Source organism: Engraulis encrasicolus, chromosome 4, assembly GCF_034702125.1.
Source record: "Engraulis encrasicolus isolate BLACKSEA-1 chromosome 4, IST_EnEncr_1.0, whole genome shotgun sequence".
NCBI classification, from domain to species: domain Eukaryota; kingdom Metazoa; phylum Chordata; class Actinopteri; order Clupeiformes; family Engraulidae; genus Engraulis; species Engraulis encrasicolus.
The window spans coordinates 34247265-34271586 of NC_085860.1; the positions used below are offsets into that span (position 1 = coordinate 34247265).

The 24322-nt window shown below is 42.5% G+C and overlaps 2 protein-coding genes across 2 annotated transcripts; one reads left to right on the forward strand and one right to left on the reverse strand.

Annotated features, from left to right (window-relative positions):
- Positions 1 to 1770: 1770 nt before the first annotated feature.
- Positions 1771 to 12405, forward strand: cdk10 (cyclin dependent kinase 10). The gene is made up of 13 exons (XM_063197275.1): positions 1771 to 1896; positions 4097 to 4169; positions 4262 to 4333; positions 4418 to 4520; positions 4650 to 4731; positions 5003 to 5070; positions 5627 to 5679; positions 6671 to 6740; positions 6875 to 6934; positions 7344 to 7467; positions 8298 to 8437; positions 11540 to 11592; positions 11714 to 12405. Exons 1-13 carry the CDS (start codon positions 1807 to 1809, stop codon positions 11806 to 11808), a joined length of 1083 nt encoding a protein of 360 aa, XP_063053345.1. The 5' UTR covers positions 1771 to 1806; the 3' UTR covers positions 11809 to 12405.
- Positions 12406 to 12541: 136 nt separating this feature from the next.
- Positions 12542 to 23932, reverse strand: vps4a (vacuolar protein sorting 4 homolog A). Its single transcript, XM_063197274.1, has 11 exons — positions 23737 to 23932; positions 23064 to 23175; positions 22660 to 22804; positions 21944 to 22005; positions 19939 to 20058; positions 18474 to 18630; positions 18028 to 18176; positions 17135 to 17216; positions 16555 to 16774; positions 15186 to 15326; positions 12542 to 14326 (listed from the first exon to the last, which is right to left on the reverse strand). Exons 1-11 carry the CDS (start codon positions 23755 to 23757, stop codon positions 14225 to 14227), a joined length of 1311 nt encoding a protein of 436 aa, XP_063053344.1. The 5' UTR covers positions 23758 to 23932; the 3' UTR covers positions 12542 to 14224.
- Between the last annotated feature and the right edge of the window lie 390 nt (positions 23933 to 24322).

Below are 24322 nucleotides of genomic sequence, written 5' to 3' on the forward strand. Positions count from 1 at the left end.
TAACACAATGTAAACCAATTCAATTATTAATGTGTAAATGCATATCTTTTTTTCGTTCAATATAAACTGGATTGGAGTTCAAATTATATGCACAGTACATGTTGCAGTGTTGGACCATCACCATATGTGTGTTAAATTCAGTTCTCTGTGTTAAATGAACATGCTAAAAGTCCTGTGAATGAATTGTAAATGGTAAAGCGTCATATTTTGTAGATGTAGCCTGTTGTTTTCTTTTGTGATTGACTAGCTTTGTGTTACGACTGGTATTTAACGTTTTTAGTTCTTTCATTTGAAAAAAATAATATATATATTTTATAAAATACAATGTAGATGTGTTTGACGTGTCTGAAATCCCAATGTTTTAATAGCCCCTTTGGACATTAAAACATTTGAAAGTAGGCCTAATGCTAATTTGAATGTGGCCTATTACCATCTCTGACAGTCAAACATTTTCATTTGAAATTGGAATTACCTGTTGGAAAATGTAATCAATATAGTCTAAAAGTTATTCTGATGTCTTTCACTACCACTCGATGCACTGCGTTAGGGTGGCAAGCTTGAGGCCAGAGGATCTTTGAAATGAAAACCCACCTAGGCTACTCCAACTGTCATTGTGACACAGCCCTCAACGAAATTGCATTTATGCCTCACTCATGCAAGGGGGCAGCCCCCAATGGCGCTCCTAAGGGAGCAGTGTGGTGGGCCAGTACCATGCTCAGGGTACCTCAGTCATGGAGGAGAGCACTGGTTAATTACTCCTCCCACCAACCTGGCGGGATCGGGAGTCGAACCGACAACCCTTGGGCTACAAGTCTGACACCCTAACTGCTTACCCATGACTGCCCTTACATCTGATCTGCAGTTTGATTAATTCTAAGATCATCAGGTGGGCGGGTGGAGTGAATATCCAGCACTCTCCCCTGTCCTCAAGAAGTTTACTTGCCATGTCGACATAGGCATTTTTTGTGGCATATCCCCAACATCAAATACATACAATGAACAAGACACACAACAGCAAGGCACATACAGTGAATATAAAAATGGGTGGATAACAATAAACAGAAACGGTCCCAGCCGTCATTGGACAGCAGTTAAATTACAGATTACCTTGAGTGTTAAAGTGCATGAAATGTAAAGTGCATAGGTACAATAGAGTCATGTCTCACTGCTCCTTTCAGGTGCCAGGTGGACTGCCCCCTTGCCTATCCTTTCTGTTTTCTCAAATCGAGCAAGACGGAACTCTGAATCTTCTTCGTCAGAGAACAGCATTCCACAACCACTACCACCACCAGCCATCATAGTCACAGCCCCGTCCAGAGAGGACCTGTTGGCACCACCCGCAAGCCAGACTGTGGAGCAGGCAGCCAAAGAAGCGAGGGATGCAAGAAAGCCAAAACCTATCTGTGTTGGCCGTGGAGGGCCCATCACCGTACAATCTGAATAACTCAGTGCCTGATATTATGATGACAAGTAGATGGCTGAAGCTACTCAACAAGGTATGCATAGTGATTTTTCATATTGAAGATTTTTAAAATCCCTTTGCATGCAGAGAGAGAGAGAGAGAGAGAGAGAGAGAGAGAGAGAGAGAGAGAGAGAGAGTGTGTGTGTGTGTGTGTGTGTGTGTGTGTGAGAGAGAGAGAGAGAGAGAGAGAGAGAGAGAGAGAGAGAGAGAGAGAGAGAGAGAGAGAGAGAGAGAGAGAGAGAGAGAGAGAAAATAGGCCCATATCAACTCCGGGAAAGTTCGTGGTTGGCCATATCATTCTGAAACATTTTTTCAGACTGTGGGAAGACCTGTGTTGTTTACCGATGGAGCCTGCAACTGAGGCGGCTCAGGAGCCGATAAGATTAAAATCAATTAAAAATGGCAAGACTTTTACGGTTCCACAAAAAGACAGGGTGAGTGTTTTCAGACTTTCGAGGCTTACTCGAACCGCCGCGCAGTGACGTGAGTGTTAGTAGTTCTAGACACTATCATCACATTTCACCTCACCCCTTGCTATCTGCTTAGCTCAGAAGGACCATTACCCCATTGCCCTATGTTTAATTGCTTAGTTCTATACACTCACTGGATAATTAGATTAGTTTGATGCCACTACTTGGTTTTACGTTTTGCATTTGACGTCAGGCTTTTGGATCTGTAACCCTACCAATTCTTCCATGCACTATGGATAAACAAATGGCTAACAGGGGGTAGCCACTTAGATGTTGTCTTTTGATGTAGCCTGCTGCCAAACAACAATAGTACTTTAACCTGTACGCCAATATGCTACATGTGATTACATACGGTTCTTCCATTGTACCTAATTAATGTAAGACCGTAATGTTTGCCATTCATCTCATCTGTCTGTGATGAGACCAAGATAGACTGACACATTGCTTTCTGGTGTCAAGCATGTGTGGTGGTAACTAGTAACCAAGTGAATAATACTAGTGTCAAGAAAAGTGTCCCATGCTTACAGCCCAGCATGGAAGTGGGACTGGCATGGTTTGGGGCTGATTGGGAGGCTCAATTTCGCCAAAAGAAACATGCATGTCAATGAACTGTGAATACTGAAGTACACTCGCCTCCAAAAGAGTTGTCGCCTACCCATCTGTTTGGAATAACAGCTAATAACCTGACTTTCAATTAATCACTTGGCTTCAGAAGTCACTCATATGAAAGCTACAACCCTCTCGAATGAAAATGAATGTACAAAAATAAATTTCATGCACCAAAGAAAGATTGACCCTGTATTGACCACAGACAGGGCAGATTTTCACAAGACAAAAGTTTTGTCGCCTATCGAACATAATGTGAAAATGAGCAGATAAGTCACTTCAAAACACTTCAAATACGCAGATCGGGTGTCATACTTAATCACTGAATCACTCTCACCTCTCCAGAAAATCAACTTTGGCCTTAGGTGTATGTTTAGGGTCATTGTAATCATGGAAAGCAACACAATGAAAATCAATGGAGTTCAATGAGAGACGGTGACATATTTGCTATTCGTAGAGCAATACATTTTTAACTTCATGATGTAATCAATGATAAAAGCCCTCACACACCAGCAGCATGCATGCAGCTCCACATAAGAGCTGTATCCCTCCCATGTTTGACTTTAGGCACCATGTATTTATTCCAAATTCTTCACCTTTAACACCAAAGAAGTCTCTCCCACTGTCCTGTCTCAAAAAAGCCAGCCAAGAGTATGTCAGGCCTAATTCTGACAAACATGAAGGCTAATGGGACTCATACTCTGAAGTCAAGATCCCAAGATCAAACATTTTAGAACTGATAGCATCAAAACAATATGGTGTTGGAGATGAAGAATATGAAAAAAGAGAAATGGTGCATAACGTGAAACATGGTACAGATACAGCTCTTATGAGGAGCTGCATGCATGCTGCAGGTGTTTGAGGGCTTTTATCATTGATTACATCATGAAGTTAAACATGTATTGCTCTACGAATAGCGAATATGTCACCATCTCTCATTGAACTCCATTGATTTTCATTGTGTTGCTTTCCATGATTACAATGACCCTAAACATATACTTAAGGCCAAAGTTGATTTTCTGGAGAGGTGAGAGTGATTCAGTGATTAAGTATGACACCCAATCTGCGTATTTGAAGTGTTTTGAAGTGACTTATCTGCTCATTTTCACATTATGTTCGATAGGCGACAAAACTTTTGTCTTGTGAAAATCTGCCCTGTCTGTGTTCAATAAAGGGTCAATCTTTCGTTGGTGCATGATTTTTTTTTTGTACATACATTTTCATTCGGGAGGGTTGTAGCTTTCATATGTGACTTCTGAAGCCAAGTGATTAATTGAAAGTCAGGTTATTAGCTGTTATTCCAAACAGATGGATAGGCGACAACTCTTTTGGAGGCGAGTGTAGATCACGACCCTCTACTGACATTTTATGGCAGTAGTTTGAATTATTTTGACTGAACAAAATTGAAACGTTTATGTAAGATAGGTTATACACTGGTTACTTTTCATTGTGTCTGAGTGAACTTTCTTTAGTGTTTTCCCATGAAAAGATACACTTACAAATCTGCAGAAACGCTGTAGCCTACGTCTGTTGACTGTCTGTTGCATTATTCTAACAGCTTGGGAACTGCAGAAGTGTCAAGGAGTTTGAGAAATTCAATCGGATAGGAGAAGGAACCTACGGCATTGTGTGTAAGTAAACACTTGTTATTTAAAATGTGTGTGGGGGGGTTTCAATAAGAATCATAATCTTCAAATATCTACAATGTGTTTTTGTACTCCAGATCGAGCTCGAGACACAAAAACAGATGAGATTGTTGCACTGAAGAAGGTCCGGATGGACAATGAGAAAGATGGTGAGTTCACAGTCATTGTCTGCTTTCAGCTCTTCATGTTCCAGACTGTTTACATTTGCTGAATTTGGAATGTCTGACTTTCAGGTATACCAATCAGTAGCTTACGAGAGATAACCCTGCTGCTTGAACTGAGACATCCCAACATAGTGGAGCTCAAGGAAGTTGTGGTGGGAAACCAGCTCGAAAGGTACAGGATCACCAACATTCTGTGTTGGCAATTGACTAATTGCTTTCTGCTCTGGCAGCATTAACTCTTAACTCCGTAAGCAGCAGAGCTGATCCCTTGAGTGACGTGTGTTTACGTTTTATACCTCAGCCTCTTTCTAGTCATGGGGTACTGTGAGCAGGACCTGGCAAGCCTTCTGGAAAACATGCAGTCTCCCTTCTCAGAAGCACAGGTACACACTGGAGCACCAAAACACGAGAAGATTCCCAAGTAGCTTCTATAACAAACATTAGTGGATTTTCAGTGCATTCCAACGCTGTCTATAGATAAATATCATTCACACACACAGACACACACAGAGACACACACAGAGACACACACACACACACACACACACACACACACACACACACACACACACACACACACACACACACACACACACAGAATGTATGCACTAGCCACACTGAGTGCCACTATTATATCTCCTATAATGTTTGCAGGTAAAGTGTATTTCCCTTCAGCTGCTAAAAGGGCTGGCATATCTTCACCACAACTTCATCCTCCACAGGTAAGACCTCAGATGGTCCCGGCAGATTGATTCTCAAAAATCTCAAGCCATTTTAAATGGTAAATAGACTGCATTTATATTACTTTTCTCCTCCTCCAAGCAAAGTGTTCACAGATCACAAAACAGTGACAGACTACCATGAGGGGTGCTAACCTGTTATCAGGAGCAATTTGGGATTGTATCTTTCTCAAGGACTGTTTGCTGGGGTCAGGAAGAGAAGGGCTCAAACTGCCAAACTTAACCACCTGCCTCTTGTCCATCATGCAACCATGCTTTAATGGTTAGGGGTTGGTCATTAGATCAGAGGGTTGCAGGTTTGAATCTACCTACATCTCCATCCATGACTGAGTTGCTCTTGAGCAAGGCACTTAAAGTAACCCCACATTGCTCCAGGGATCCAATTCCCTGTAAAGAACTGGTGAGTCGCTTTGGATAAAAGCGTCAGCTAAGTGTAATGCAATCAAATTAGTTTTAGACCCAATACATTATGCAGTGCCTGTTTGCTTGCATGAGTCGCTGCATTAGCTGACTACCATAATGTATGTATCTTCTGCAGGGATCTGAAGGTCTCCAATCTACTCATGACAGATAAAGGTTGTGTTAAGATAGGTAAGTTGGTACATACTGTACACATGCAGTTCCATTAGGAAGACCAGTATAATTTGCTTAATTCCTTTGATTGTTGTGCATAGAGTTGACGGGTGTACAGTACAGGCAACATTTCTATATTGATTTTTTTTTGTTAAAGGAACAGTCCACCATTTTTTGATTTTCCCATATTTGCAGTATTTCCAGGAATTATTCATGAATGTGCATATCCTTTTTGTCTATGTGTTTGCATTGCCTAGTTTAACAGTATAGCCAAATTAAGCGTAGCAATGCAAGTCTATGGGCGCCAACAAAACATCCTCAAATGTACTTATAAACTACTTTAAAATTAATGTAAAGTTCACCAGAGTGCAAACAGCTATTTAATCCCGTCCTGTGACCACTTGCGGCTTGATGCGCTTGTTCCTATTCACTTCCAGTGATTATGCTATTAAGCTACTCTAATAATTCTGATCCAATAAATCTAAGTATTGAAAACACTGAGAAGAAAATGATTTGCACATTCATGAATAATGCGTTAAAATACTGCAAATATGTGAAATATGGGTGGACTGTTCCTTCAACTACTCAATTCCGGCCCTGCCGTGGACAAACGGTAGGGCACTCATCTACCATGCGGCTGACTGGGTTCGATTCCCGGCCTGGGTCCTCTGCCGGCCCTTCCCCGTCTCTCTCTCTCCCCACTCGCTTCCTGTCACCACCTTCACTGTCCTATCATAAAGTCAAAAAGGCCCCCAAAAAAACCCCACTCAATTCCATGTGTTCATTAACAGTTTTTAATGCCTGCAGTGAGAGTCTGCAATGTACTGTAGTCATGGAAATAATAAATTGAATATAATATATAGTAATAAATAACTAATTGAATGAGAGGTTGTGCCCAAATTGTTGGCCTGTTCTGTATATTATACTGAGACGTTTATTCATAAGGTTTGTTTGTAATTAGGCCTTGGCGATACTCATCGCTGTATTTTTTTCTTTTTTATCTTGTAAGCGGACTTTGGATTGGCTCGGGTCTACGGTGTTCCCTTGCAGCCAATGACACCCCGCGTTGTTACACTGTGGTAAGACCAGCATGCATCATACTTCCTCCTTGCCCACTGATGCCCCTTTTAACCACGTGGATCCTTCTACAAGGCATACGTTCACTCTTTCCCTTTTTTCCACTCCTCTCCCTTCTCTTTCTCTTTTCCTGCAGGTACAGAGCTCCAGAGCTCCTCCTGGGCTCCAAGACGCAGACCACGGCCCTGGACATGTGGTACGTTAACCACCATCTGTCCACTTTTTCACCATTTTCCAATAACATGTGCCTGTAGGGTGCATGGGGCAGTCCCTGTAGTGTAGTATGTGAGCTACCAGAAATCCCTCCACGTGTACCAGCATGGAACAGTCAATCCTCTCCATGCTGATACGGCACTCTCACACTCGCTCTCACTCTCACACTCTCAGCTCGCCCCACCCACCCCACCCAAGAGGACTCCTGTAGTGCGGTTGTAATGCTCAGGATCTCTTGCTCTGCAGGCGGTCATGATTGAATCCCTGTGAGTTACAATGCAGAGCAAGCAATCCTCTGCCCTCTTCTCATCTCATCACATCTCATCTCTCTTGCCCCCCACTCTCTCTTCCCCCCTGCCTCCCCCTCTCCCCCCCGTCTCTCTCTTCCCCAGGGCGGTGGGCTGCATCCTGGCTGAGCTGTTGGCCCATAAGCCTCTGCTGCCAGGCAGCTCAGAGATCCAGCAGGTGGACCTGATAGTGCAGCTGCTGGGGACGCCCAATGAGAACATCTGGCCGGTAAGGTTGAAATAATGAGTCGTATCCTTGTTTGTGTCTTCTGGGATGTGAAAAGACATTGAGGCAGGGGCAGATTCGGTCAATATACACCCCCCCCCCCCCCCCCAATAATACCATTGTGATTAACACGTGAGACACTTACTGTTATTTTTCCTGGTTCTGACAGGAGCAAGCAAGGGGAACTTGCACACCTACAGTATGCCAATGCAAATGTATTGCGTATCTTCAGTGCACTGAGTATGGTCTGAATGTGACTGAAACGTTTGCAGTTAGGTAGCACTCTTGAGTTTTTTTTGTTAATATGCAATAAAAGTATACTCTTGCATCGGCATATACTAGGGATGCGAGTTCCCCTTGCTTATTTCTAGTTTACCAATTGGAACCTACGCACCTACCAGGCATCATCAAGTTCAAAGGTGCGATACCTCCATTGGAAAGTATGTTTCCTGATTCTGACAGGAAAGATAATACGTTAAATCCAGAGTTACACAAGGGCAACTAATCTGCTCCTGTTGCACCTTAGCTTTCAATTCAGTGTCATGAATGTATCTCTGGGTCCTGCCATGGCCTAACGGTAGGGCACTGGGTTGGTACACCGGCGACCCGGATTCAAATTCGGCCCGGGTCATTTGCCGATCCTTCCCCTTCTCTCTCTCTCCTTGCTCCTTTCCCGTCTCTCCTCCACTGTCCTGTCAGAAATAAAGGTATAAAAAGCCCTAAAATATATGATTGTACCTCTGTCGTCCAGACATACCATCATTGGTATTATTCGTATGCCACCATGTTGACCAGATCTTCCTGTGGGTTTTTTTTGGGTGACATTCTTGCAGGGCTTTTCCCGCCTGCCTCTGGTCGGTCAGTACAGCTTGAGGAAGCAGCCGTACAACAACCTCAAGAACAAGTTCACCTGGCTGTCCGAAGCGGGCCTGCGTTTGCTCAACCTACTCTTCATGTTCAACCCTCAGCGCAGGTACCCTCTTTCTCCAATAGGCTACTCCTTCAAACAACCCTTTTTTTACAGTTTTTCCAAAATTATAGGGTACAGTATGTAATATTACAGTATGTAATATTAAGAATTCATGCTGCTCATTCACAATTGTTACATTTTCCACGAGTACTTACCACTACAATCAAATTCAAAGCATTCATTATGACTGGGAAAATTGAAAAGGGCATTCTTTACCATGTCCATTTTTAATTTAAATTACTTAGTTAGTAGTTTATAACTTGATCAAAATGATCAAATTTGGGAATAAGCAGCACAGATCCATTGAGCAGCAAAGCTGCAATATCTACTCTTGCCACCATTATACATACTGTACCATTGAATTCTTTTTTCCAATCTGTTGTGTGACTTGATACCGAAAACTACTTTAACATTTAAAATGTTTAAAATGGGACAGCTTTCATACTTAAAAGTAATGTTTCAAAACTAAATTTGAGTGGTTAAACACTTTGGAGTTTCTTTTGCCTTAAGACATGTAAAAGTTTTTATCTTTTACCTGACATGTTTCGACGGTGTACTTCCGTCTTCATCAGAGGGTCACTGTGATGTTGATGAGTGACGTGCTTTAAAAACAGCTGATGTTGTTGTGGAGGTGTGACCTCCCTGCCAATAATGAAGGATGGTGGTCCAGGTGTGTGAGAGCATGTATGCCCCCTCATCCCTGTTCATGGTACTTGGGCTACGCTTTCTGATCTCCATAGACTCCTTAATCCAGCGGTGGTATCTGTTGTTCTCTTGCTGTATGACTTTTGCCTTGTCCCAGTCCATGATGTGATTTTCCCTCCTACAGTGGTCAGTTATTGCTGATTTGAGGTTCTCCTGTGTGGCTTTCTCCTTTACTGCTCTTGTATGTCTTTGTTCTGTTTCCCTTTAACACTCTTTTTATGCTCGTTTTTCCTTATGTTGAATGTCCTCCCTGTCTCCCCAATATATGATGCAATTGCATTGCAATGTCATATATGAGATTCCGTGGCGGTCATGCAACAAATCATATATTGGGGAGACAGGGAGGACATTCAACATAAGGAAAAACGAGCATAAAAAAGAGTGTGAAAGGGAAACAGAACAAAGACATACAAGAGCAGTAAAGGAGAAAGCCACACAGGAGAACCTCAAATCAGCAATAACTGACCACTGTAGGAGGGAAAATCACATCATGGACTGGGACAAGGCAAAAGTCATACAGCAAGAGAACAACAGATACCACCGCTGGATTAAGGAGTCTATGGAGATCAGAAAGTGTAGCCCAAGTACCATGAACAGGGATGAGGGGGCATACATGCTCTCACACACCTGGACCACCATCCTAAGAGGACAACTCTAACAGCAGGAGGTGTGACCAACCTGTCATTTTTGACAGGGAGGTCACACCTCCACAACAACATCAGCTGTTTTTAAAGCACGTCACTCATCAACATCACAGTGACCCTCTGATGAAGACGGAAGTACACCGTCGAAACATGTCAGGTAAAAGATAAAAACTTTTACATGTCTTAAGGCAAAAGAAACTCCAAAGTGTTTAAGGTGTCCAGTTAGACATAATGAACTTAATACATATACTAAATTTGAGTGGTTAATAAACGGGGTGAAAAGCACCCGAGTTCAGTTTGGCTTCTGCTATGGGCTTTGATTGCACCAAGTAAGTTTGGAGGAGCGTGCGGTGCCTTTGGCGATTATAGCCACCCAAAAAGCCACTCGATGCTGGTTGACAGTGGGGAACCCTGATCATGTTTTGTGTATGGAGACAGGCAAGAGGCCAGAGGAAATTACAGGAGGACAAAGATGGACTTGGCATTTAAATGAGACATGGTTACGCTTTCAATGTGTTCCAAAGTGCTACATTCATCTCATTGATCAACAAGAAAATGAAGAACTAATCCTCAGGGTTTGTATGGAGTCCAGGTGGGCTTTCCAAGAACGTGGATTAAGGACTAAGAGTCCAAGAACGTGGATTAAGAAATGGATAGGTTACCCGGGAGTAAAGGCTCCTTATCAGAGGCTTCCATGGCGTCATGCTCCACACAACGCGGTGCCAAAGAGGTGTGAGGATGTAATATTGTAATCAGTTGGCCAGTAACACATTGACGCCTTCAATGACACAACTGCACGTGTACAAGAAGAATGTACATAGTGAGCAAGGTTTGCAAAAGAGAAATAAAGGTAAAGGTAGCCCAATATTGAGAATAATTGGCTGATTCCATTTTGCTCATAGCTCTTTTGTAGCCTCTAGGTCCAGATGGGATTGCTCATTGCTGGGGATCGTCATAGCTCTGACTCATCTTTGCTGGGAAAAAAACTACATTATAAAGAAACAACATTGCTATGACATTAGAGTCTTGGGTATGAAGTAATAGGGTGCTGCGCCACACGCAGACATTCTAATTTGACACATTCTAATTTGACAGTTTAGCGTTTTGGCCATTTAGACGGAGACGCAACCCGGCCCGTCTTCAAAACTCTACACTCTGGAAGGAGTCCTCAGATTTTTGCGTCTTCATGCCCCGGCGGCGGAGTCGCCGTCTAAATGAAAGGCACTTTTACTAAAATATTCTGTCGTCTTCCTTCTCAATCGTTGTCGTATAAACGGCCCCTTATAAGCAGGGGCGCTGGCAGGGGGGGGACAAAGGGGACAGTTGTCCCGGTCCCAGGGAGAGAAGGGGTCCAAAATTGGGTCCTCATTACATTGTATGTATTGGGCTGAGGGGGCCCTTTCAGATGACTTTGTCCTGGGCCCGGCCAAAGCTGTCAGCGGCCCTGCTTACAAGTGACAGATCAAAACTTGGTCATTTAGTAACAAAAAGCTGATAATCGAGGCTCTGCATGAAGGGAGTAATGAATAAGAATTTTATTTTATGAGGAAGTGCTCTCAATTACATATTTTCAAAGGGATTAAGACAACTAAATTGGTAAATTTGTTTAGAAAGCCGCACTTTTTTTAGACAGTATTTATGTATCAGGAGAGTATGACAGACAGAGTTTCAGCCTAAGCCATCTTCAGTGTCTATTTTTATCGTATCATTTCTGTAGTCCATGAATTAACTCCTTTCTAATCTCTGCATTACGCAGGGCGTCTGCTAAAGATTCCTTGGAAAGCTCCTACTTTAAAGAAAAGCCTTTGCGTAAGTACGGCAATCACCTCAACAACAACAAAAACAATGTTTTGGCAAGAAGTGATGGAAAGGATAATGGACTTGATTTCTATTCTCATCACGACTCTTCTCCATTGTTTTCCTTCCATAGCATGCGAACCGGAGCTCATGCCAACGTTCCCACATCATCGCAACAAAAGGCATGGCCCACCTACTGAAATCCAATCAAAACGCAGCAAAGTATGAGCTTCATAATGCTCTCAGCCGTGCAGACTAGCCAACTGGGAATTATGGAACAAACAAGGAGACATCATCTACCCATAACTCTCAATTTGTGGACGTTGAGGGTCAAGAGAAAGCTTTATGCTATCCAGCTACAAATGAGAGTGTATATAGTTGTATTAAACAGGTCACTACAATTCTAGCTGCAGTTCAGTACACAAGCCACACCACAATAGATTACTTTCATTAGTAGTTGTACAATACAAAGTATAGCTAATCTTTCTGCAATGCAAGAAATGGCCATGTGCCTGGTTTACGTTGGTGCAAACTACCTTAATTGTCCCTAGAGGGGAAGAGGGACCATTGACTGTGCCTCTCTGGAATTGTCTAATGTACGCACAGATCATCGCAAGCTTATGTAGTCTTCATAGCACTCCTGCTTTTTTCCTCAATGTGTTCTTAGAGGATTCATAAAGTCCCACTTCACTGCTGTAATGTATTGTTTCTGGACATGTGTGAAGAAATGTATAGGATGAAAGTGGCCTGATTTCTTGTAAAGTCATCAAACTTGCTGTAACAGACTGACTCAGGACTGTCACAGCTTGGGAGAGGTTTTTTTTTTTTTTTTAAATAAATTGAGTCTTTTTTTAAGACATGTTTTGTTTTTCTACTTTGTTAAAACTACATGTTCAATTCAAACAGCCTTATTGTGCATCATGCTGGAGTTGTTGCATCCTTCAAACAAGTTGCCATCACACAGGGTTCGTTGTTTTTTTATCACAATTTTTAATGATCAGATCAGGCAAACTTTAGTAATCACAACAGGTGACCGCTGCCTCTCAGGACACCAAGGCTGACACCAATCACTACCTGTACCGTCCACTACCTAGACAGAACTACCAACATGACAAGAGACATAGAGGAGGAGGAGAACATGCTCATTCTGCGTGGTATATATGACCAAAGGGGGTATCCCAAGGAAATGATTACGTGACGTGATAAACCTGGTGAAGGTAAATGAAAGTGGTAAATATAGTAAAAAGCTAGCCTGCAGGCATCATTAATGCCTCTTTTCCACTGCTGGTTATCTGGTAAGCCTACAGCTGAACACAGCGGGACTCAGCCGCCACTTTTGGCTTCACGATTGATCTGTCGTGCCTATTCGAAAAGCAAAAAGTGGCGGCCGAGTTGCACTGTGTCGAGCTGTAAGCCTACCAGAAAACCAGCAACGTAAGAGGCATTAGTTTTGGAAATGAGGACTCCAGGCCCTTTTATTAGTCGATCCACCACTACTTCCAGGTTGACCAGGTTTGTTACTGAACCACCTTGGAATACCCCAACGCAGAGGCCATCATTGGGTCTCCTTTGCATACACACTTGGGTGGTTCAGTCATCTTGTCACGTAAACAACAAAATAGCTTAATGACGGCTAACTCCTCCTGATGACGCAGCTTTAGGGATGGGAGGGGTTTGAGGTGGAGGGGGTTGTTGTCTGTGAGGCATTGGCACCCCAAACATCCCATTCTAACTTCTTGTCAGGTTAGTGGCAAAAACAAATAAAAAAGCTTCTTCATGTAGTTTGTTTTTAGTGGCCCAGTAAACAGTTGCTCAGTCTTTTTTTTAGTGTCCTACATTGCGGTAAAATAAATAAGTATAAATAAACTAATACTGTCCCGTAACAGAAAGCCAACGATTCTTGCCTGTGGAGCAAGCGTTGATAAGGTATTACAATTGGGGTGAATGACAAGAGGCAACGCACCCCTGAATGAAACCATAAGAAATACTTGCACAACTCGCATAAAAGAAAATAAAAACATTTTGTCGGACAGGGACATCCTTACAGTAAGTATGCACATTCTCACACACAAAACATACACACACACATACACGCGCGCACAAACACACACAAACACACGCATTGTATCTTCAACATAAAAATGATTAGCGTTTCCTGTTCAACGTACCATAGCTTCTTCATCTGAAAATGATTCTTTTTGTTCTTTGCACTTAGTTTTTTTTTTTTTTTAAAACATCAAACAGCACTGTCTAGTGCAAAAGAGATAAATGTCCTTCAGCCTTTTTTGTTTTGTTTTTTTGTTACGCATTGATCAAGAGAAGAAGAGAAAAGGTACACATTAGAGAAAAGGGGGGTAAAACACGCCTTCATTGTCACCATGGTAGGGTAGATTAGTTTAGAGTAGATAGTCCGAAGGTGGTGGTGTTCAGTCGATTTTTGCAGGTGCTACTGTTTTGGATGGAATGGATGGAGTGGATAGGATGAGATGGCTAAGACTTGTATGGATTTGGGAGGGGAAGAGGGAGAGGAGGGAATTGAATTGAAATGGTGGAAGGAATACTGGAGATGTTGATAACCAACGCAGTGTCTGAAGCCGGAATAATACTCTTGGCTTTTTCCATCTCCATGTCCATGTCCATGATCTCAGCCCTCCTGGCCAAAGTCTTCTGTGAACTTCTTGACCTTCAGTAGGTCCTCTGTGTTCACCGTGGGCCGTGTGGTGGACAGGGATCGCAACATGTCAGACTGGGAACAAGTGAGACACAAAAACACAATCAAGTGTGTGATCAGTCACAGCTGAGTGATCGAGGACAACAGTTTTGAGTATTTATGACAACAAGGCCTTAAAGGGACAGTTTGGTCAATTTCAACATGCAGTTGTAATGCTCACACTACCCTGGACTTGTCAGTGCCTGAGATTTTTTTTTCTTCTTCTTCAGCCGTTTCCGAGATCCTGGTCATTGTAATGGGGGCAGCTCTTTGTTTACATTTCAAAAAAACATTTTTATTTATTCCCAAAAACATCCAAAAGGTTATAAAACATCAGCAGACAACTAGCAAACAACAGTACCTTTTGGGAAAATATTTGGAGTTGGCCTATGTTTCATTTTTTAAAAATGTAAACAAACGCTGCCCCCATTAGAATTGCTCATATCTCGAAAAGGGCTGAGCCGAAAAATGTGGCATCACCAGGTACTGACAAGTCAAGGGTAGCGTGAGCAATACAACTGCATGTTGAAATTGACCAAACTGTCCCTTTAAGTTGTGTCTTATCACTGTAAGGGTTATGAATAACTTACAACACACAAAACATTGGATAGATATACAGTAGATGGTGATCAGGCAAGATGAAATCTCACTTCATTCCAAACATTAACTGATGAATTAACAAGGATTAAAATATTTAAGGTATTTAAAAATAAAATGTCTTTTATATATAAATGAACATGGACATTGATAAAAAACAACCACCACAACAACAACAATTAAAAAAAAACCTCAGCACTTTCAACATTTTAGGATTGTTGACTGCAAGTGCACCCATTACGATACCTGTTGTACTGTATATATTTGCTAGATGTGCACTGCCAGTTGCTAAGCTTACCATGCAGACTATGGGTTCTAGAAGCTTGTCGCTAGGCACATCCATCCAGGTCATCTCTACGGCCGCTGGGTCACCAGGGGAACAGGGGGTGAGCAGGTCGTCCACCATCAGTTGGCTGTTGGTACGAGATGGGCCTCGCACCTGCACCACAACGCACCACGGCAGACAGATCAGATGAAGGACGGCTCATTATCCACAGCTATTCACTACCACCCACACTCATTTCAAACCTCAGTACGTCAGAAAATCTATTTTGAATTCGATTAAAATACGGTAAAGGCATTTCCTGGTTTTGAAATTGAATATGGAATGCATTTGAGTTTTCAGTTTTCCATGAGGAATGTTAAACAGAGCCACATTTAAAAAAAACAATCTCACCCAGGGTAACAGGACAGTGAAGATGCATTAAGTAGTGCGACATCAAAGTCCAAAGTAGGGCATGACATGGACGTGATACACATTTACAAACACTGTGCATAGGTTGCTTACAAAACGTGGAGACCAACATCTGCTTGTGGACAACTCTTCAGATTTGGTATTCAGACAAACATTTGTATGTAATGTAATGTGGTACTGTACAAGGCATGAGGTGGATGCAATTCCCACATCTAGCCACTGGGTGGGGCTATGTTAAAGCATTGCTTTATTTGTCACTGTAGGCAGCCGCTGAGAGATTTGCAGTCCATTAGCATTGCATTTCTGTCTCATTAAGTCATAATAGTCTTGTTATTGTGTTGAAAGCGAGTCTCACTGTGCTTTTAACATTTCCTACGTATTAAGGTATTCTTGTGAGGCCAAGGTAACACTCCTGTATATTGGTCAAATCACAGAATAATCAGACCAATTTCAAATTTCAAATGGTTGCTTCGGGATACAGATTAGCAGACATGTTCAAAGGCGCCAAATTCAGCTCAACATTGGGGGGATGTCAAAATTGTAAAATGTTGTTATGACTGAAGTGTGTTCACAGGCAGATAGAAGAAAACAAATCAACATTTTGGTGTTTTGCCCCTCCACCTCAATCGTTGCCGGGTCAAAAAGGTTTGCGCCCACCCCTAATTCGGCCCCTATGGCTATGTTTGTTGTGTCGAGTCAATGTTATAATATGCTGGGTCAGCAGTGGCTGTATTAACTCTCTGTAACTGACACAAACAAGAGCCTGCTTATGACATGCACCACGTCTGTAACTGGGGAGCTTTGCTGGAAAAAGGTCACCGATTTTACTTTGTACACCGTTGCATTAAAATTGACATGTCTCACTCACCTTCTTGAATTCTGTGGCCTGACTAAATGTGTATTAAACTTGAACGTTCTTAAAGTGCGGCAAATTGATGTCTGTGTGTTTTTTTTAACAACATGTCCCGCTCACCTTCTTGAAGTGCGTGGCCGACTGCACCTTGCGTACGGGCTGCATGAGCGCGTCGCGTACGATGATGCTGATGTCAGCTCCCGAATAGCCGTCCGTCTTGTGTGCTAGCTGCCGCAGGTCGGCGTCGCTCAGGCTGTGCGGCGTGTTGCCCAGGTGCAGTCGGAACATGGCCGAGCGAGCCGGCTCCTCCGGCAGCGGGATGTAGATGCGCTTCTCAAACCTGACGATCGCAGGGTTAGCAAGTTAGAACCACAACATAAAGCTGCCCTTAAAAAGAGAGACTTAAAATTGAACTCACTGATCATTATCATTACAATGAAAGATTTGACAGTAATTTTACATTAAAATAACTGACTAAAAGGCCACTCGCTACAACACCATCTACTGCCGGTTCCCTACACCTTTACTAACAACCAGTAACTAACTAACAAACTAACAAATTACCAACCAACTAACACCAATACCAACCAATAGACATAATACCACCCATGCCTAAGCAGACAGCAAAAAGAACAGCATTGTTGGCTAATCTCATGCTCTACCCTTTTCTCTGGGAGAAGTGCTGTGGTTATCTACTGACCTCCTGCGAATAGCAGCGTCCAGGACCCAGGGGATGTTGGTGGCCCCCAGCACAAGAACCCCATCATTGTTATTTCCCACACCTGAAATAGAAAGAACACAAAGCAATGCCTGATGGTGCAAGTACTTACAATGACTTAAAACGACTTCTAATTCATGCTCGTATACCAGCTATGCATGGCACATACCATTTTAAAAGTGGTCAGAATTATTGCAGAGTGGTTGCAGATGTTCTAAGACCACTCTGGCCCATATAGAGGTTGCTGTATTGACAACATGTGTGGAAATAAAACTTACAAAATGTCTTTTCAACACAATGGAAAATGAAAGGTAAGATTTATCACAGAAAAACTGTTAAGTTTAATTCTTTTTTTATCCCATATTTATCCAAGATTGTCCCATTGAGACTAAGGGCCCTTCTCAAAACTATGTGGCGTACGTCTAAAAGGAATGACATTCCTCTGTGTACAGTATTAATTGCCTTCCTAAATGTCTCCAATGAAGGCAGATAATCCATACACGATATGTTCTGCAACTCATTCCATAGGTATGGAGCATAAAAAGAAACGCCCGTTTTCCCTAATTAAGTACGTGAAGTGCAAGACTTAAGTGACAACTTGTGTAGCTGTCATTTACCAGCATTTGTCTGATGGATAATACCAGTTTTTTTTAGCCTGGGTTAACTACTTTGGAGGACATGTTCAAGTAAGATAGTATGTAGACAAAGATCTAGGTTTCAAGCCAACCCAGGGGTGTGTTTCTTGAAAGCATAGTTGCTAACCAGTTAGCAACTTGGGTAGTTACCAATAGGAATTTGCATTGCAAACAACAAAGTAGCTTACGTAGTTAACAACTATGGTTTCGAGAAATGCACCCAGCTCTCTCTTCACTCACCTTGCATTTGGACAAGGAATTCTGTCTTGATGCGGCGCGCTGCTTCGCTCTCATTCTCATTACGGGAACCGCACAGCGAGTCCACCTCGTCTATGAAGATGATGGAGGGCTTGTGCGTGCGAGCCAGGTCAAACAGGTTCTTCACAAGCCTGAGCGAATAGAAGAGAGAATGGAAGATGGTGACCATGAAAATGCAAAATACTCAACAACGAAGAAGCCAAACAGTACTTTGTGTGTTTACACACATAACATTTTGCAAATGGGTCTAACAACAAAATATATAAAAGTAGGCCTTTACTAGCATGGTTCTTTGATGCTGTACAGAGATACATTTGTTTTATATTGTTATTCAATGTTAGAATACTTGTGTTATTTAATGAAGACCAAAATCCAAAAGCAGTAGATATATACACAAGTCAGCAAGTGCACGACAGATCTGCACTTACTTCTCACTCTCTCCCAGCCACTTGGACATGAGGTCGGAGGAGGAGACGGAGAAGAAGGTGGAGTTGTTGGCCTCGGTGGCCACGGCCTTGGCCAGGTAGGACTTCCCTGTTCCTGGAGGCCCGAACAGCAGGATCCCTCTCCAGGGCGTTCGCTTGCCTGCAACATAAAGTGGCCAATGAATATATATCCACCTCATAATCCACAGTTGCCACACTAGTAGTCATTCATAATGGCGACGGGCAGCCTAATCAGAAGTACCAGACCAGGGATGCGTTTCTTGACCATTTAAGGTATCTACTTAAGGTGGATAAAGCAAATGGGTTGTTTCTGATTGGAAGAGGCATCCCATGAGTTGGACTATCCCAGGAGAAGCCCCAGCTCAGGACATTGCACACCTTATAAGAAATTCCTCTGCGATTCATCGATCAATAGTGCATTGACACTATGTAGCAAAACATTAGTTGTGTATTATGCAACAGTAATGTGTTTTGGGGTTTGTAAGTGTATGTTTCCTGTCAACATATGCTATGTCGTAGGCAGAGAACAGAATACCTTATCTTTAAGACCTCATTTGCTGAGAAACAAACTCCGCATGAGGACAAAATGTCTGACTAAAGTTTCTAACTTCTAACTAACTTTTCAACTTGATCAACTTCAGTCAGTCTGTAGCACCCTGCAGTGTACACTGTACTGCAGTGAGACCAGCTAGCTCCAGTCTAAATATCAAATGTTGGACCTGGCTCCACACTCAAGGAGTCCCATGGTACTCATCAGAAGTATGTGGGGGTTCCCAACTCCACTGCCTTGGCCAACTTTCTAAACTGGCTGATTGACATTGGCACTTACATTCGTCTTGTGATATAACTAGTTCAGTGACTCATGCCCTTACTATCCTACTCTAGTGCTAGTGCATAGCGGTTGTGGAGTATCAACAGGGCGAATGCTTCACCCTGGTGGTGGTTGATAAACACTGTATGGAGCTTTGGGTGTCCACTAAATTGCTATACAAAATGCAATCTGGCTATGAAATAGAGAATGTTCTCAGAGATGGGTTCTACTGGTATTTATCAGATACCTCTGTTTAGCACCAGGCAGATGAGCTAAAGCCAACCAGAATATTATAAATCACATATGAAATTGATAATACAAAGAAATACTTGGTCTGAAAATATAGCATGTACAACATGTATACCTCCAAACAGCATATGTCCTCTTTAATAAGCAAGTTATTCCAGCTGGAATTAGCAAATGGGCATGCAAAAATAGTTCTGCAGGTAATTCAGCCTGAACATGGTCACTCAGAGAATGGCATCGAAAATAGGGGGAGAGGAGATCTTTGAAAATGTTGGAACTTTTCTGAAATTTTCCGATTTCAGCTGGAATGACCAAAGTAGCTTTGGTCAAAGGTGTCTGCTAATGTATTTCTTGTTGTGTAATGTCATAGTGTAGTGCCTGGGTGCTGACCGGTGAAGAGGTGTGGGAATTTGATGGGCAGGATGACTGCTTCCTTCAGGGCCTCCTTGGCCATCTCCAGTCCCGCCACATCACTCCACCTCACGTTGGGCTTCTCCATCACTATGGCACCTGTAGGGGCAGAGCACAGAGAACACTGAGAAAAGACACGCGCTGGGGTCGCTGCGGTGCAACTCACTAATGAACCCCTAGATATACAGATTCACTGCTCATGGGGACCCAGGCAGGGTTAAATCCGGCCTGTCTCATCTCCCAAATCTTCTACCCCATCTCTAGTTAAGTTACTCCACCTGACACTCTGTCCAAATTAATACTAGCATTAGCATTTTGGTGGCGTGTCAGGTGGGGTATTCCTGTCAGGTGGGATACTCTTCTCTAACACAACTCTATTACGTAAGGGTTAACGTTCGGCGAGAAGGTCGCTACCGTGGAATAGCAGCACGACAGAGAGAATCTTTAGACCCCGACGCGGAGCGGAGGGGTCTTGTTCTCTCTGAAGTGCTGCTATTCCACAAAGCGACCGACTTGCCGAAAGTTAACCCGCTTATTATATGGATATACTTAAATGATTCACACATGGCGGGGACATTTCTTTAGACCTTAATGTTAAGATTGTTGCTGCGCAAAACAAAACAGTACCGTTGTGGAACACCGCTAGGCAACAGCTAGGCAGGACAACAGGTGTTGTCTATCACAGCAGCTGATTAGAGTGACAAAAGACCGGACCCCCTGCGGAGTGATATGAAACATTCGCTTTAGCCACTGACTTGTATAGGCTACAAGCCAGTGGCTTTAGCAGTGAACGTCTTGTTGCCATTGACAGCGGTAGCCAGGACAACGCTGTCTATCACAGCAGCTGATTAGAGTCTTGTTGAAAAGTCGCTTTAGCAGTGAAAAGTCTTGTTGCCATTGACAGCGGTCTGTTATAGACCAACCCGTCCGTTATCGAAAAATAACAGACGTCCGAACGTTGGGGAGCCCCGTTGAAATGAATGGAGCATTCGACAGATGACGTCACAACCATATAATAATACGTTATAACAACTCATTTCGACCTTTAAGCCGCATTATCTCTGAAATGACTCAAGAACCAAACACCACAATTTCAGGTGTTGTTCATGACATTGCAGGTTAACACAAGATATTGGCCAGTTAAAACAGTTAAACCTTTTTTTTTAATATTCTTTTTTTTTTACATTTTAATATCTCATAATCAACATGGAACACAACAGTTGTTAGAGTATGAATTATGCCATTTGTAGAGCCAGAAAAGAGCTTTAGAACAACATCAAAACCATCTCTTTGTGACTTAAATTGACTGACATAATCAAGTATGAATGTACAGTGTCCTACCCTCTCAATTGAAACTTTCTCAGTTTATTAGCGCCAGATTCATGCAAATGCAGCTCTGGGGTTCTACTTTGCCACTAAAAAGGCACACTAAATTATATTAAAATCCAGGTAGGGCAGGCCACGAAGTGTTTGATTTCACATAAAATGACCCCAATGACTTGTTTTAAAAGTCACGCAGCGGTGCACAGGAAGGAAGTGTGGTGGTGCCATGAGCTTCGGTAATGCTTTAAAAATAGAACGGTCTTCCATCTACCAAGTATGGGGAGCCAAATGACTGTACAATCACATGGTGAGCCTTTCAAAAACAAACTTTAAAAATAACTTAGTTCATAATACAACTAGCAATCATACTCTTACATCTCGACAAAACAAAATAACTTGTTAAGACTGGTCATTTGATTCAACATGCCACAAAGTCTTTTTTACTCACACAACTATATGTATGATACAAGTAGCCACCAGTGTTCACCGATTAATATTGTGTCATTCACTGGAGTGCACAGTACAAAAGGACATTTTTCTCTTTTGAGTGTTTGCATAAGTAATCCTTTCATAAACGTAGTCCGTGTACTCTGTAATCCATTTCCGATGTTTAGTTATTTGCACAGTCATACAATAGAGGATAATGAGGAGGCATTCTCACCCATCAGATGCTCCTGGAGTTTCTTCTTCTCAGGATTCTCCCCCTCACTGTCACTGTCACTTCTGTTCCAATACAAGCACACACAAGCACACAATGGGTGTAAATATGGATGTCAAATATTAGGGCATTGATGACACAAATGTAATACAAATGTTACGTTAGTGACTGTCTACTGTCTAGATTCAATTTGCTCAAAAGCATGCAATCACAACCCAGTGTATTACTCCACAGATGACAGATACTAAATCAAATACCTATTATTCTTTTAAAAATTAAACTATTAGTTATGTAACCAACATATTGCTTTCATCAACTAAACAAGACAAAATCACAGTTAACAGCTACAACGCTTACACGGGTGAGGCATGAATGCAATTTCGTTGTGTGCAGTGAGCACCTGTGTGTTGTGGAGTGCTGTGTCCAGTGTTTGAAGTGGGGGGGAACTCAGTTCCCCTTACTCATAATTTTCATCATCAACGTTCCGGCAGAACTCATCTCATGCGACGCTTTTTATAAGTGGCGAGAGAAAAAAACTGTGAGGGTTCCTGCACCACTTTTTTTCCACTTCAAGCACTGGCTGTGTCACAATGACAATGGGAGTTGGAGTTTCCCAGGTGGGCTTTCAATTCACTACAATTTAGAATCCAGCTCCAGTTAAAATAAAACCCTCCTCAACATTAATCCATTACAAGGATGGTAAGGATGACAGTACATACTTGTCATTGCTCTGGGCCTCCTTCACAGGCTTCTTGCCCTGTTTCTCTTTATTCTTCAGGTAGTCCTTCAGCTTCTCCGCTCGGTCCAGGTACTGCATACATTTACCCCGAATGCTCTCCTTCGCCTTGTCACTATGGGCCTCGTCTGCTTTGGCAGAAGAGCAAAAATGCATAAGTTTAATATAAAAACACACTTTAACAGGAAGGAACGGTCAAGGCAAAGCAATGCATCTCCGGGGCTGAGTGTAACTTAGCTAAACTACTGGTTCTGGGTAATCCATTGGGGAACCACTGGTCCTGGGTGAAAAAAGAGGCTACCTTAATATAAATAAATACATGAATAAATACAATTAATAGGCTAGTTGGAACATACACCGTTTTGACATAGTAAACGTCAGACTCACACTTGATGGCGTGTAGAAAGTACTCCACCGCATGCTGGTACAGGCGCAGGGCCTCTTCATAGTTCTTTGCCTTGTCTTCTTCTGTGGCTTTGGTGACAAGATCGATCGCTTTCTGTAGTGAGCAAGATAAAGTCGGTTACAATGTATACGCAAGCCTAATCATATCCTCCTGGCATCAAATGCACTTGACTTCTGCAAATTGGCCGCCATCGTAAGTTTACATGGCAATGGGCGCAGCCTCAGCATATCCTGTGTCATCGGGCTGTCAGCTGTCAACTCACTTTCATAAATATTACACGAGCAATCACGTTGATTACACAGCATGCAAGCATAACACCAAAGAATACTGACGGTCACATTAAAGTCTTGCAACAACTGAAAATGGAGTGCTAGATACAACGCTGTGACAGTGCGAGCTGCTAATTGAGATCACTAAGCTACCGCTAATAAACAAACATAGGGGTGAGCTCCCAGTAGCAGTGTCATCTACATGCACAACTGTAGTGAAGAGGTAACATGCATGAATAATTATCGGTTTAATTTATGTCAATGTGCTACAACTGTATGTGTTCTACGGTTACATTCGCTAAGCCTACCAAGCAGACGTTTGCTTTGCAGTGTTTACCATAACAGGTTAATAGCCTAGCTACCGACATAAGCTAGGGTTGCCTACCTGTAATGTTGACGTTGTCATTTCATCTCACGCTTCTGCTGTTTTCCCTCCGTCTTCGTTCTAACTACGGTAGCAAACGTGAGAATTCGTTTGAAAACAATGCATGCAATGCGAAAGAGAGAGGGCGTTTTCTGCCTATGGTAATACCAGCTAGCTACATGACCATCTCGGCCCAGCAACAACAGTAGAAAACACAGCATTGACCATAGATATACTGCAACGCACTCGTTAGCTAGCGTATTAGCATGGACGTAAACGGTGTAGTGCCACCCAGCGGCGTGGCCCTGATATGAACATTTGAGAGGAAGCACCATGGTTAACACAGGCCAAGCTGAGATTTGTTTTAAGTTGAAGTGAAATGTCCTAATTTTCAAAGAAATAAACTTCAGGTTTAGGTTAATGAAATTTTTTTTAATATTTCAAAACATCAAAAAGTGTTTTTTTATGAGTCAATCAGGCTGATTTGCATCAGTCTACTTAGTTTAAGGGGCAGTCATGGATGGATAAGAGGGGCAGTCATGGATAAGCGGTTACGGTGTCAGACTCCTGACCCACCAGGCTGGTGGGGGAAGTAATCAAACAGTAG